The sequence below is a fragment of the Cuculus canorus genome, chromosome 3 (genome assembly GCF_017976375.1).
Source record: "Cuculus canorus isolate bCucCan1 chromosome 3, bCucCan1.pri, whole genome shotgun sequence".
In the NCBI taxonomy this organism is placed as follows: Eukaryota; Metazoa; Chordata; class Aves; order Cuculiformes; family Cuculidae; genus Cuculus; species Cuculus canorus.
In genome coordinates, this window is record NC_071403.1 from 42,460,626 (window position 1) to 42,476,494 (window position 15,869).

Genomic DNA, 15,869 nt, shown 5'->3' on the forward strand with positions numbered 1-15,869 from the left:
CAGAGATGGCACAACGCCAATCAATGGAAGTGAACCAGATGCTGCTGAAGAGCAGCACAGTCAGCCCCAGGAGGAGGTTGGCAAGGACAAAAGAGAGGTGCTGGAGATTGTGGAGGTGTGGGGTCTTTGAAATGGGAAATGACCATGATGATAAGCAGTTTCCCCAGCACTATGTGCCCAAGACACAGCTCAGACAAATGTCCAGCTGGACCCTAAAGGGGTGTAAGTTCCTCTAGCAGGAGCTGTCCACCTTGTAGCACAAGGCGAAGAGCATCCTCTCCTCAGCACCAGAACCCTGGGCTGAGCTCATGCCAGCCTGCCCATATCCCACTCTTCCCTCAGCCCTGCCACAAGCCTAGGAAAGGATTCACCTTCCAACAGACGCACCAAATGACTAACCTGAAAAAAGGTGAATCGAAAGAGAAACGTCTTTTAATCTAATACTTTTCTAAAAACTACCTGAGAGCTTCCATATTTCCAGCAAATACTGAGACTGATTTGTCTGCTTTACATCTCTACTGCAGTAAAGCAACTTCAGATCAGTGTGTTCAATTTTTTCAACATCATTTTTTTTCTATTACGTTTTGGGTTTCTTTCAGCCAATACCACAAGCAGCACAGGAAACACACCAAGACCAGAGGGGTGTGGACACACAGTCAAGAAAGAGAAGTTTTGTCTTAGAAGAAAAACCAGAGCTGAGTAACAGGCTTTGCAAACCAAACCTCCTTAAGGGATCTGAAAGCTGACTGCAGTACAATGGTACACTGGTTCTTTTGAATTTCCCTGGAAATGAAATTCCAATTGAGTTATGATTCTTTTTATTAAGTAGAACATGTGAAGTGATTATTATAAAACAAATAGTGTCTAATCATAAAGGAAAATCCCTCAGGGCAAGCTGCTAATTTTAAGGTGTTCTGGCTATAGGGATGTCCGTTGTGTTGAAGACATAAGTATTGAACAAGGCAAACAGAAATATTGTTATATGCTCTAAAGACTGCCACAATTTTTTACTTGTGAAATTGCTGTTTAGATTTTAAGTTGTTTAATTTTTTATTTGAGCTGTAAGAAGTATACAATATTAATGGATTGTAGTGGATTATTCCAGTAGTCTTTAATAATACAGGTAAGTGAACATTATGGCTTTTAACAGCAAGAAAACAACACTTAGATATGTGACACTTTTATACATGTATTTTGGTTCTTGAAATGATTGGTATGATATCTGGAAATTACTTCCACCTTTCCCATCCTTCCCAGCAGCAACAAAACATAACAGCAAATCTCTCTTTAATATATTTTCGTAAGCTTTTAAATCAGGAATTCTTAACAGTAAAATATGTCTTTTTGTAGAATTGGAGCTATACTGTAATGCACTGAAGTCCTTTTCAAAGTACTCTGTACTGCCTGAGTGGAAAACGTTAGATATTATGTAAGCCAGATGGAAAGAGAGCACCTATAGGTGACTGATATACCTTAGGGTCATAGAGAGACTGTTAGGTATTTGGCAAAAATTGCCATTTTCTAAGAAGTTTTTCAAATGCACATGTGTTTAACTGCTACTGAATCTCTGGAGATTTATACAAGAATTTGGCATGAATTTTCTTGCTTTGGGTGTTCCTGCTAGAAGATGCAGCTCATGCCAGCTTATTCTGGGGCATGAGTGACCTTCATATCATGGAGGCCTCGTGGACAATTTTGTGAATTTAAAACTGGCCAGTTTAAACTGGACGTTATAGAGACAAATATCACTCAGGGAAGTCCTGGGGTTTTCATTCTAGACAGGATATGGTGTTTTAAAAAAAGCTTCTCATTTCTCAGTGAAGGTTTTCCTGAGGTTCAGATCCTTCACTTTTGTCTCCTGCTCAGTCAGCACAACCACATGCCAGCCTCTGAAGACTCCAATGGTACGACTCTCATAGATCGTCTGCCTCCTGTCCTGTCCTGTCCTGTCCTGTCCTGTCCTGTCCTCTCCTCTCCTCTCCTCTCCTCTCCTCTCCAGTGTGGATACTATCCTTTGCCTTCCTTACTTTGAGTTTCTACAGTGAAGAAGTTGCCTGCTGCTCAACTCCCCTCCCTCTTGACATTTTTGAGGCACTCTGTGCCAAATGCTGCTAATGCCTAAAAGAGAAACAGTTAGAATAAAGCTTTGGCAATTTTTAGACTGAATTTTTAATATGAGAAAAAGCTAAAGTCAACATCAGTTTTCATACCATTCTGTTTCATGTCAGGACACAAGTAGCAGCTATTACTGTAGGGATTTAAAAAGATCTACAAGAGCAAGATATTATTTTTATAAAAATAATATTTTTTTTTTTTAGTTTTATTTCAACAAATTATTTTTTTTTAGTTTTACTGTAACAATTTAAGGTGACATTCCCATGCTATTAAAAATACCTGTGCAAAAAGATATAAACTGGGCATAGTTCTCAGAAGCACTGCTTTGCTGAAGACACGCTGTGAAACTTCAGAAGTTCTTTCTCCTTTTCCTGTTTCTACATTTTAGTAAGTGATCATTTATATTAAGATTGTCAGAGGCTTTTAGATAGCTTTTGATGTTAATAATAGTTTTTTTGTCCTTGGTGCTTGGACATTTTCATTAGTTTTCATTCTTCCTGCATTTTATATACAATAAAGTATCGTTCTCTTCCAAGTACTTTGTTGTTCGGATTCCAAGCAAAATCATGTCCTTGTCAAAGTGCTTACCCTATTGCCATCTATCTGCCTGGCTATTGTGATGCTTCTGAAGTGATAATCACTACCCCTGAAGGGAGTAACACATTACAAAACCATCTCAGCTCACCCTTCCTACACAGTTGTTGGAATAGATTTGCATTTTTCTCCCTCTCTTCTATTTCAGTCATGGTAAAAGAAACCAGTTTACAATTAAGGGAGGGCTCAAATAGCGACAATGTAGATCTTAATATTCTGGAACAAGAAGACCTTTTTAACATATATCAGATCCAAAAGTAAGAATATTATCACAAATTGAAAAATACCAATCATTCTTGAGTTCCTTTTCTTTACCCTTCTTTCTTCAGATAAAATTGCTGGATATAATCTCAAACAGCTTTGTTTTTGTTTGTTTTTTTTTTTTTTTAATTTACTGTGGGACCCAGTTATCAGCAGTAAAGCACACACAAAAAAGAAAGAAAAATGTACTATGTGATATGATATGATATGATATGATATGATCTCCTGCAGTGAAGACACACGTAACCAATATCCTTTTTATTGAAACTACTTCACTTAACCTCTTAGATCTAAATTCCTCTAAAAAAGCTCTGAGTTAGAGTTCCTTAAAATAGAACGAAGCAATTTCAAAGAATTACGAATTTTCTAAGAGGGCCATCATCAATGCCCTTTTGCTGTGAAATTTTTCCTCACAGCTTCCCAAAGAGTCAGTCTGGGATCCCTGAATAGAATGTGATGGTATGAGAAGACCATAGGTTTACTAAGATGGCCTACATTGAGTTCTAAACTTCAAATCTTCCATCACGTGTAGTACAGCCACACAGCCTCTAGCACGGCCTTTTGCTCTCCCTCATAGTAGTAAGCAGCGATCACCTCTGAAGAAGTTAGTGTAGTGTGTATGAGTGTTTTATCATTAGTGCAGAGTGACAGAAATCTTAGTGGAGTAAATACTCGCCTAGTCCGGATTAAAATTCTGCTAGGCGTAGGGCACCCCACCTCCATGCAGACTGGGGTCTCTGTAGAGTGTGGTATGTATATTTTCTTCACTTTTTGTACACAAATAGCAGCATTTGGCCTTCAGCTTTGTAACTATAGAAAGTTTTTGTGCATGGCACACAAAATTTTTCTACCTGCTGCACCCCATTTTTATGTAACTTCTGCTTTTATGTTTTCTTTCTCTCAGTTACACTGATCTGGGTTCTTCTGTCCATTCAAATGCTCATATAGGACACACCTCTGTGTGCGGCACCTCTGTAAGTTAACTGTGGCAGCTTAAACCATGTTAAAAATAGAAGTGAAGATGGAAAGAGGACAACTCAGTGGCGTTGTCCCCATCTGTAGAATCTTTGTCCAAATTAGTTACCTAAGGGATTAAAACTAAGAAGATTGTGGATTACAGAACAGGTGAAAAATGTTTATTTTAGTTCAGGAAATTTAGAAATGAATTAATAAACTTCTTTGAAATGAGCAGTTCATGTATTTGTTTTAGTTTAGGACTGTTTTAACATTAGAAAATATTTTTCTTTCAGTTTGATCTTGTTATCCTTCCATTGTCTCATTTTCTTTTCGTTTATGTCAAATTTGATTTTTAAAATATCACAATGAAGTAGAAAACCCCAAGAGTTCATCATCTTCCGAACATTCCTTCTCATGATATTTTCTGTTCAAACTTTTTTCTGAGTGTGACCTTGAAGTGCAGTTTTTAGTGAACTCAGTGATGCAGCAGAGGAATTGCAAAATATATGACAGAAAAAGTCAAAATACACACAGAAAAAAGTTGGATGTGACGTACTCTAGTTCAAGAGTTCTTTGCAGAAGAATTCATTAGTAATAGGAGTTAAAGATAATACCAAGAGTGCAAAAGAATGCTGCAGAAGCAACTGATACAGCCATTGCCCAGAGCTTCCAATTCCCTTTGCTGCTCTTTGCAGTGAGCAAAGCACATGGCAAGTGGGAATAATCTAACCAAAACAAGCAATATGCTAACTTGGCCTCTGAATCCACATTTCAGAAGAAAAATTAGAAACTTTATATATTTTAAGCTGTTAAGAAGGAAAGGGAGAGGAAGAAGTAAGGTAATGTACTGCACAGCACTGGCAGAAGAAAATGTGTAGAGTTAATACTGAAATAAGAGCCATCAGTAAATCAGCTTTTGAAAAGCATCAGATGACATTTAAGCATCTGGACGTAGCCCATGCAAAGCTGCCCTTTTAGACTGGGCAAACTCTTAGTTGCACAAAGTGGGCAGAGATAGCTGGAATCTCCTGGGCAGGTCCTGCCACTCCAGGTAGTGCAAGAAGCGGGACAGCACAGGGCAGGTTAAAGCAGACGTCTGTATTGCCTGTGTTCTTCTGGTCTGAGGTACTTGCAGAGCACTGACGTGCAGTCAGACTACTGATCCCAGACCCAGATCACTTCCTTCAATTTCTGCCAAAGGAAGCAGAGGTGGCCAATGTAATGACACAATTTTTTCCTTGCTTCACAGGTGTGGGCCTGCAAGACTAGAGGAGATGTTCTGGTCCAGGGCTGCTCGCTGGACATCAAACAACACTTTCAAACACTGTAGAAACACATTTTCTTCCTGTCTGACTTGACTGAATGAGATACTGATTCCTGCTAAATTGTCACAACAAGGAATAAAAATCACTTTTCTGCCCATAATTATATTGGAAAAGACATATGCACTGTAATGTCCTGCTTTCCCAAAGTGGAGCATGCCCCTTTTATACTGACATGACAGAGCAGCTGCATGGCAGCACCTGACCAACACTTTGTCATCCTGAGTGTGGGTAAGGGCCACTGTGCAGTAACTGCTCAAAAGACACATTTGAAGCTTTGCCCATAAAACCTTTGACAGATATCCATTTTGTATTTCTTTTAAATTTATGTTTGACTTCTTAATAATTTTTAAAAAATCTAACCTTCACTTCCTTTGAGGGAATGTACCCATCTTCACCTTCAGACCTCTATTTTGATGATAACTTATTTTCATAAGCTATGCAGGACAGCACATGAAGAGAGAGGCAGTTGTTCAGAGCCTAGATCTTTATACCCTAAATCAACCCACATTTAAAATATTTTTCAGTTACAGAATGAAAAATTACATTTAGAGAAGCAGGCTGAGTTTGGCTTATGAGCACTTGTAAGGCTGTGTCTGAAGTCCTGTGAGTAGGTAAAGGCAATGGAGTGTTTTCAGCTGCAAAAATGTGTTTTGGCTCCGTTCTTTTCCCCCTGTTAATTTGGAAATTTCACCTAATAGTTCAGGATAAATAGAGTGCTAATTTTCTGACAATGATATCTAAATATTTACCTCGTGCAGCTTAAACTTGAGAGTTCATGCTTGAACACAATGGCTCTTCATTGATGTGACCACATAGCTTGTGTTTCTGTGGGCATGGCAGAAAATCTGGATAATGCAGCCTGTATAGGTTATCAGTGTGCTGCGTCAGTTCCCAGCATCTGGCCACAACATTTCCTAGAGTATTGTATTGTCTTGCTGAGTGTAAGTTCACCCATGAGTTACCTATTTTGGTATTACCTATTTTGGTAATACCTATTGGTGTTTGGCTGTATATGCAAATACCGTAAAGATGAAAGAACACATATAAATACTTGCAAAGTTTTCTGAAAGTAATTTCAGGAGTTGCTAATTAATTTTTAAAGAGCGTGACTAATTAACCAAGTTTTTACAGGAAAGCTGTAGGGTACATCACCCGCAATGACAACTTAAAAATTTTTTTCAAACAAAAAATAATAGTATAAATTGTAATTTTTCTGGATAGTTTTCTTGCTACAGAAAATATGTGGACTTACATCTCTACCATCACTGTACCTGGAAAAGAGAAAGAAAAGTGAGAGGCCAGGACTCCTTAGCATTTGTTAAGCATGAGAAAAACATGGAAACTGCTGCAGCAATAGGCACTGTATATTCTCTAATGTCAGTATTTAACCCTGAGAAAATCATGCTAAAGGTGAACAAGAACAAAATTGACTAGCTGTCTAAGAAAATTACTTCTGTCATAGAGAAGATCATTTTGGTGATATAACGCGGTGGGTCAAAGACATATAATTACAATCAAGAGAAAGAAATCAGGTAAAAAGGAAAGGTGCTACACACAACTGTGTCAGAAGATGTGTAGAGTTTGCAGGAAAGAGCCCCAGGGTACCAGCATGATTTGATGGAGCTGACTGTGCTTTGAGGCATAATGTGATACTGAGGAAAACACAGTTTTAACCATGGAGCAGACCGGAAACTTGTTGGGAGAGTGGGTCACTGGAGATTATGGATGTAAGCAGTCACAGACATATTTCTCCGTGAATTTGGGGCAGGGTGGTTCCACCAGTGTGCATAGCACAGGGGCAAATCCCACATCTTGCATTACTAGGCCCTAAAATCTGAAAAGAGTCAAAGCAATGCTACACCAGCTGCAAGCTCAGAGGCTGGATAAAGTAACGATTTGGCAGCGCAATGTATTGCAAGGCAACCAGTCCTGGGGAAGAAAAACATATTAAGAAAATTGCTTAGACACCGAAGAACAATATCTGTAGGGGGAAGTTCTGGGGAAAAAAAAATGTTCTTGAGCATGCAATACCTTCTTTGGGTTAAATCTTGCCTCTCCTGGTTTATTTGAAACATTCCTTTGTATCTTCAGAAGTATCTTCCATCACAGGTGGTCTCTGAATTTGAAGTATCTGAGGGCAGGATCCCAAGAGCAGGATGGAGCTCAGACGTTCCTAGCTGCCCCGTATGAAAATGCTGACATGGGCTGGTGGCACAGGCCAGCTGCTCCACTTCCAGATGGCCTGGCCTGCAATCTGCTGGAGCTACAGCCTCTGCTTGCAGACATGGAGCAAGAGAAAGCTGCTCCCTTTCAGAGGGAACATACGCCTGTTATACTCTCTTTTCTTGCCTCAGAAGGCACCCTGCCCCTGCCTTTGCATCTTGCTCGTGTCCACACCCCAGAACACTACCAGATTATTTTTTTTGTGCTTAAATATCCTTTCTCTTTGTAAAATCTAAGCTGCTTTAGATTTTCTCCATCCTGCATTTTGGCATAAGTAGAAATGCGTAACTAAAAATGCAGCTGAAAACAGTCCTCCTTTCTTACAAGAAAACTGGAATGTCCTTGGTTCATATAGCTAAGGCTCATGCCTCTCTTCAGAAACTGCACATTATTTTCTATGCCAGTTTTCTCTGTAAAGCTTCATGGATGCTTTATTACTGCTGCAGTCTTGAAGACTGACATGCAATCAATCCACTAGGAAGATGATTTGATTAAGTTACCTAAATGGAAGAATAAATAAATTACTTTAATATGTTGCAGTTGTATATGCCCTTTGGTCAGAAGTTTCTTGGAACAGTTATTATAATTTACTTAATTTTCACTAAAACTGATTAAAAAGTGGAGGTTTTTTGTCAAAAAGATCTATGACTTAAAATTGGATGCTGATTATTGAGCATTAATTTACTTGAACTTCTCTGACATCTTTGGCATATTTCCATTTTGAACAGAAAATTTAATGCCTGTAAAACAAACTTTTTGTTTAAATCTTGAAGAACTTCTTTTGGAAATTCAATTCCACTGTCTCCAGAGAATTTTCATTTGGATGTTTTATATTATTGCTCACTTTCTTCACCTCCAGAACACACCAGCCTTCGGAAACAAAGTTATATCAGTGACTTCATGTGAAATATATATTTAAGTACTCTGCAGTATTAGGGTAAAGAATAAAAATAAGCATGGAGCTTGCAACAATAAATCAATCTATTTCTCAAAAAATTCTCAGCTCATGTTTTTGCAACCCAAGATTTAAGTTTGGGGTTTGTTTTTTTAATCCCTGTTTTAATAATAGATGTTGACTTTTTTTCTTTAAAGCTGCCTTTGCCCATGGACTCCACAAGGGGGTAGGAAATCTCTTCTCACAGCTTAAGTTGTGGCAGGAGAGATCAAAAACCCCAGACCACAACAGTGAATATAACTATTCTGACCGCAAGCAGGCACTGCAGGTAATATCTATGAGTTGCTGAATTGCAAACCGTGTAAGAATAAAAATACGGCAACTGTCTGAATAAAGATCGCTGTCTTTGGAGACAGCTCTGAATGTTGCAGTTAGGAGCATTGCAAAAGGGATGCTGAGTTGGCTGGAATGCTCTTAAGCATGTCTTGCTGTCTTGCATGTTTAAACTGGGATGTCCCAGAGAGGAAGAGGACCACAGGGGTACTATCGGACTGAGGTCCACCTGGATGTGGGAGCTTGAACTCCTTCCCGAATTCAGAATTGGAAATGCATCCTCTGAGGGCAATGTTAGCTCTTCCTGGAATCATTCATAGTGAAAAAGACAGAAGAAGTCCTAACCCTTCTGGCTGCTGCCCTGAGGAGAAGAACATGGTCTGAATTTGATACAGAACAGAGTTCACGCTAAAACAGTTCATTGTGTAGTTTGGAAAAATAGGTTAGCGGGTGAGAATGTGTTTCAGAAAAAAAATAACGCAAAACAACTTACCATGATATTTGTGGAGAGGAAGAAATGAAGAGATCTGCAGTGCTCACACCTGAACATAAATGCTGCTCCCCGTTGAATTTGAATGTGGTGAATATGTTATAGCAAAAAGCAGAGACACACCCATGCACCAGCATGTGTGGCCCACAAAAAAAAATCCCCGTGACTCTGATGATTTAGGCTTTGTGCAAAACAGTGATCTGTTTAACAACAAGTTCAGCACCAGCATCAAGTTTAACAGCAGATGGAACAACATGGCACGTCACAAAGACGGAACCAAATTCAACCATCTGACAGATCTGCAAGACCCCTTGGCCAGAAGAACTACTGAAGAAAATCTAGCTGCAGGCTGCAAGATTAAGTAAGTAGATACCCCCCTAACACCCAAGGGCACACAATGAAGACATGCAAGGACATGACACACTGAAGCCTCACAGATAGCTCAAAATTTTCCCCTGAAAATTTGCAATCTGGAAGAAATATTGTCTTTGTCGGAGATGTAATGCATTCGGCTGACTCCAAATGATTTAAGCTATATGTTAATTAAGTTAATCATTACTTAAAATATCTCAAATTGCATCATGTGTCACCAGCTAGACATTTAATACATAGAAGAATTTTGAGAAATGCTTGTGTAACTAACAGGAGGGATTAAAACATACTCTGCAGAAGAGTTGAGTACAGTGACAAACACTGTTGACTGCAAACATTGTGAAGACACTTTACAAAGATCTGTAGCTGCCACCTAATTTGATATTATATTTATTTTTGTGGCCCATCATCTGACTTGTGGTTTCATTGCTGGAAGGCTGTCAGGGGCACTTAACATTGGTGAGGCTTGAGTAAAAACCCTTCATGGACTAGTTTTAACACAATGACAGATGTGATGTCATGTAAGTTTCTCTGAAGAAGCCACATTGAGCCACATGCAGACATGACCTGGCACAGCTGGCTACATCCTCATCACCTGGAATAGAGTTTCCCTGTCATTGCCAGCACCAGCACACTGTGGGCTCTCTGTATTGCTCTCAAATACTCTGTATTTCATGTGTATCAGCTCCAAAAGGAGAAAGAAATTTGTGATGGCATCCCAGATGGTACCCTGCCCAGTACGGTGTTGTGTGAAATATGTGCAAGAGTTGCCCTCTGCTTCACCAGTGCTTCCAGAGAGCTGTCCCCCAGGAAAGCACTGTGGGAGCAAAACCAGATTAAAATGAGTCTGGACAATCCCAAGGAAACAGCACAGGCTTCTAAAGTCAGGGCTAGGCTGTCTTGAAGAGATGCAGCTCTCCAGAACTGGACTGCTGGATGCAAGCAACCTGCTGCTCAGGTTTCTTGCTCTCCCTGAGAATGATTCCCACTGCCCTCATATTTAATCCAGGGGTTTCCCAGTACACGTATTGACCAATAATATGGGCAATGTATTATCCAAATTCTAGGTGCTTAAAGTCCTTATTGCATCCAGCCCTGCTCTGTTTCCTGCTCTAGAGGTATCAGATGCAATTCACAGTAAAAAGACTGCAGTAGCTGCATGCAGTAATGATAACTCAGCCTGCCTTATTTTAAGTATGTAAATGATGTTGATTCTGGCAGTGACTCTTACGTACACCAGAGAGAGTTCAGCATAGCAAGAACCCCAATTAGAGGCTACAGTTCACTGAGTAAGTGGGTGGGGTGAATACGGAATGACCTGTCAGCAAGAATATTATATAACATCTGAAGCCTCATGTCTAAACAAAGAAAGGATTAGCACATACCTGAGTGTGTGCAGTACTCCTGTTCTCCAGTACTCCTCCCAAGTACAAGGCAAATGGAGGATAAAGGCTGAAAACTCAATTCTGTTGTTTTCAGGAGAAAAGATCAACCTCAGGCCAAAATTACACTCAAAATTCTATTTGCTTGGAAATAATAGCAGACTCTATATCGTCTCAGGCACAAAGGACTGTCACCATATTGGCCTGGGATGTACTCAGTTTAGGAGAATATTGATGATGAACCTAAATAAAGATTAGCCGCATGCATACAAGATTAGGTGAAATATCGAGTGTGTGGACTGTATGTAAATACTTTCAGAAAAAAAATACCTTATGTATTAAGAGGTTCTAGAAAGACTTAAACTTCTGAAACACTATGAAGGCATTGAAAGTGAACACCACTGGTACATAAGTATCACATAAAATGAGTCTTGTTTTATTAAAGAAATATTTGATGAGATAATTCTATATGACTGACTCGTAAAATTTATACTGCATATTTCAGGCTTTTACTGAAGTATGAATATCCAGTAATCCGCTGTTTCTTCTTCATTTCTGGAGCTACTGTCAGCTGCAGAATCTATTACTGACTGATCTTCAGATTAAAGTTTTACTGTATGAAAATGTGGGTTAAATATTTTGCCTTTTAAGATATGTTTACTTTTTTTTTTCTGAAATCGTGGATAGAAGAATTGCATATTAGTGGATTGCAGAACGGATTTAAATAACCAAGGCAGTTTAGAACATCAAGCTTCACAACAATGATCCGTTATTAAAAGCTACTAAAACTTAAATCCATGCAGAAATCAGTGCAGACACAATTAAAATAGATTTAAAAAGTAAAGAAATCTGTGGATAGAGGCTACACTTCAAAAAGCACTACCTTCAGAAAGCACCGTCCCTTTCTCCTCACCATTGGTCATCCTTCAGCATGAGACAGAGAACCATGATGGTGGAACGGTTCAACTCCTCATCTTTCAGAAATGAGATGTCTAAAAACTGCTAAGGAGAAGCAGTAGAGGAATGAAAATCTTTATAAAAGAAAATGTTTAACTCATTTGAAGAGAGAATACAGAAAGGACCTTAGAAATTGTCTTTGAGAATTAATCGTAAGAGGCACTGCTGTACTGTAAGGGAACAAGCTGATTGGTGCAGTTGTCACACTGGAAACAAGAGATGTCATCCAGAGGGACCTGGACAAGTTGCAGTGGGCCTGTGTGAATCTCATGATGTTCAACAAGGCCAAGTGCAAGGTCCTACACCTGGGTCAGGGCAACCTGCAGTTTCAATGCAGGATGGGGGATGATGTGATTGAGAGCAGCCCTGTGGAGAAGGCCTTCAGGGTGCTGATTGATGAGAAGCTTGACATGAGCTGGCAATGCACACTCACAGCCCAGAAGGCCAACCTTATCCTGGGCTGCATCAAAAGAAGCGTGGCCAGCAGGTCAAGGGAGGGGATTCTGCCCCTCTATTCCTCTCTTGTGAGACCTCATCTGGAGTACTGTGTCTAGTTCTGGAATCCTCAACATAAGAAGGATATGAAGCTGTTGGAACAGGTCCAGAGGAGGGCTACAAAGATGATCAGAGGGCTGGAGCACCTCCTATATGAGGACAGACTGAGAGAGTAGGGGTTGTTCAGCCTGCAAAAGAGAAGGCTCCTAGGAGATCTTATAGCAACTTTTCAGTACCTGAAGGGGGCCTATAAAAAGCAGGGGAGGGACTGTATACAAAGGCTTGTAGGATAGGACTGGGGGCAATAGGTATAAACTGGAGAGGGGCAGAATTAGACTATACATTAGGAGGAAATTCTTCACAATGAGGATGATGAGGGGCTGGAACAGGTTGCCCAGTTGTGGATGCCCCGTCCCTGGAAGTGTTCAAGGCCAGGTTGGATGGGGCCTTGAGCAGCCTGGTCTAGTGGGAAGTGTCTCTGCCCATGGCAGAAGGGTTGGAATTAGATGATCTTCAAGGTCCCTTCCAATTCAAGCCATTCTATGATTCTATTATTCTATGATACTGTCACTAATAAGAGTTATCTTCCACAGCACAAGTGTTGATGTGGTATATTTTTCATTGTTCCTTTTTATGTCATTTTGGAGAGTGCAAACTTACAAGATGGCAATAAAACAGTGAAAGACACAATCTCAGATCCTGATATTTTGCTCTTCTGAAATGTATCATCATCAAACTTTTATGAGGTAGAGCACAGAGTGCTTCAATGCTCTACAAAGCACAGGAAAGAATGAAAAGATACACATACAATGTGCACTTCTACAAGCAACATGAATGGAGGACATAATTTACTGCTGAGAAAAGCTGATACTTCAGTACAGAGTCATGAGTTTCTTTCCATAGTCTCTTCTCAGGTGTTAATCCTTTCTTGTCCGTTCCCAGGACTAGTACTTCATGCTCCAAACAAATGTCACAGGATCAGGCCAGAGGTATTACTTCCTTCTCTTTGACGCTATGTTAACTCTAGAAAAACCAGGTCATAGATCACAAAAATGACAGTCTTCTTCAGCTGTTGACCATGTGCTAGTTTTTTTACTATCTCACCTGTTATTTGTGGCCCAATCTGGGCGTCCTGAGAAGCTGCTCACAGACGTAACTTTGACAGACTGCTCATCCAGGCGTCATCACCCCAAGTCATTCCTATAGCCCTTTTCCTGCCACTTCTGCTGCTTCCACATCCACCCTGCCCCATTCATCCTCTATTCAGTTTAATCACAATTTTCATATACTTTTCTCACCAGCTAACACAGCATTGCCATCAGACAAAATAACAATATGTCCAAGATCAAAAGAAAGTTACGTAAAACGTAAATTGGCAAATATTTAACATTGAAACATTCATTAGACAAGAGTAATTTTCTGTAATTGTCAGGTTCAATATCTCTTTTAGCTTTTGCTTTTCATTCATTTCTTTTCTTGTCTTTGATCTAGTTAAACATGCTTTTGATTGCAGTAAGCAGCAAAGCCTTTAAGTGATAAACTCATAAGTGACAAGTAGAAGGAGCAGCAGGACTTTTCCCTGTCTCATCCTCCCTCTATGGAGTGTGCTGATATGGTTGGTTATAGACCTGTGTTGACCTCTGCATGCCTACTGAAGGGCAGGGACAAAACCTGAAACGTTTGAGTTGTTACTTAAAGGCCTTTAGAAATTAAAAAATAAAAGCTTTTCTGCTCTTTCTAGAGGACAATAAATAAACTGAAATGTTGTGATATGAATGCCCCTTGTTCAAGAAATTAATCTGTTGTACTAGAAGAATTTCTTAGTGTTTATAAGCAAGGATATAAACTGCTGTTAGTTCTTCTAAACTGAAGTCTTGCTCTCCTGTGCATTGCATGTAAATAGCTATAAATGGAACACTACATGCAATTCCCAGTCTGGAATGAGAGAAGTCTTAAAGTGCAGTGGTTGCTTATCTGCTTGAATCAGATTTGGTAAATGAGCAAACAAATAGATGTTTCCTTCATTTTCAGCTCTTATATCTTGTAGTCCAGCCTCCAGACAAAAATTCAAAGCCATTTATCCAACCATTGTAAGCATGTTACTCTAAAACCAAATGAGTCCCAGAAGAGTCCTGTTGAAAAACTTTTCCAAATAAAATGATCTTTAATGCCCTGCGAAACCACATGTAAAAAAATGCATAAACAATCGGGTTAAATGTAGAATTTAAATAACCAAACCAAACCAAAACATCAATGAAAATAGGAGGTATCACATAATTCATAAATGGATTGGTTGCTGTAAAAAAGAAGAATGGACTCCAGCAGATGAGGAACACTCCCATTATTATGCCTAATGTCTTTGCAGCTTTTCTTTCTCTGCAAAATGAAATGTGGTGCTTCATTTCATATTGGATCTTCTTCTGGCTAATTGCATCAATGGATCTTGCTTGCCTCTTGGCTATAGAGTATATTTTCCTATAGATGCACAGCATAATAAATCCAGGGATGTAAAAAGACACTGTGGAGGCTACAACACCTGAAGTTTCACTAAAAATGACAGAACATCCTCCTGCACAATGGACATGATTATAAATCTCTTCTGCCCCTCTCAAATTTAGGTCTAGAAAGATCATCCCAAAAGCAAAAGCAGCAGGGACCATCCAACTGATGAATATCATGACCAGGATAACAAAAGTACTTATCTTTGATTTGTATCGTAGAGGGTCACACACAGCATAGTAACGGTCGATGGATATGAAGGAAATATGGAAGATGGAAGCTGTGCTCAGCATGATGTCTATGCTTGTGTGGATCTTGCAGAAGAGCTCCCCAAAGTACCAGCAGTGCTCAACAGAACGCACCATGCTGCAAGGCATGATGAGGAATCCCAGCAGAAAGTCTACTATAGCCATAGAAAGTATCAGGAAATTGGTAGGTGTATGGAGCTGCTTGAAATGTGATATTGAGATGATAACCATCAAATTTCCAATCACTGTGGCCAGAATAATGCAGACCATCAAGACATACATGGAAACACGGATACTATTTGACCAGCTGCTCCTTATGCAAGAGCCATTTATGGATTCACAACACAGTTGCATCTTTACTTAGATCTCAAATCCACGAAGGTATGCAGCACAGGTACTATTTTTCCAAATGCTGAGATACATTTACAACTGTTTTTTTCTCTTCTACACGGGGATAGCTGCAGGAAGGGGAAAAAAAGAGCAATTGTAAACACCTTCATTTATTTTGATGTATAGGAAATTCACATTTCACTATGTATGAAAGATGAAACTGTTTTGTAATTATGCTTTCAACAGAATGATGCTTTTACTATTAGATTTCCCTTGAAATGGAAATCTCATTCCTTGAAATAAACTGTATAGTGGGATGTCCAAACGCCAGAACAGCAGTGGCTCCCAGAGGCCTGCACTTGTCCATGTCTTGTGTATTGGGTAAGTGGGAAG

The 15,869-nt window shown here is 39.5% G+C and overlaps 1 protein-coding gene across 1 annotated transcript; it reads right to left on the reverse strand.

Moving 5' to 3' along the window:
- Positions 1–14,369: 14,369 nt before the first annotated feature.
- Positions 14,370–15,569, reverse strand: TAAR1 (trace amine associated receptor 1). Its single transcript, XM_009559699.2, is given in 1 exon segment — positions 14,370–15,569. A coding segment is annotated over 1 exon segment (1,071 nt). The 3' UTR covers positions 14,370–14,498.
- Between the last annotated feature and the right edge of the window lie 300 nt (positions 15,570–15,869).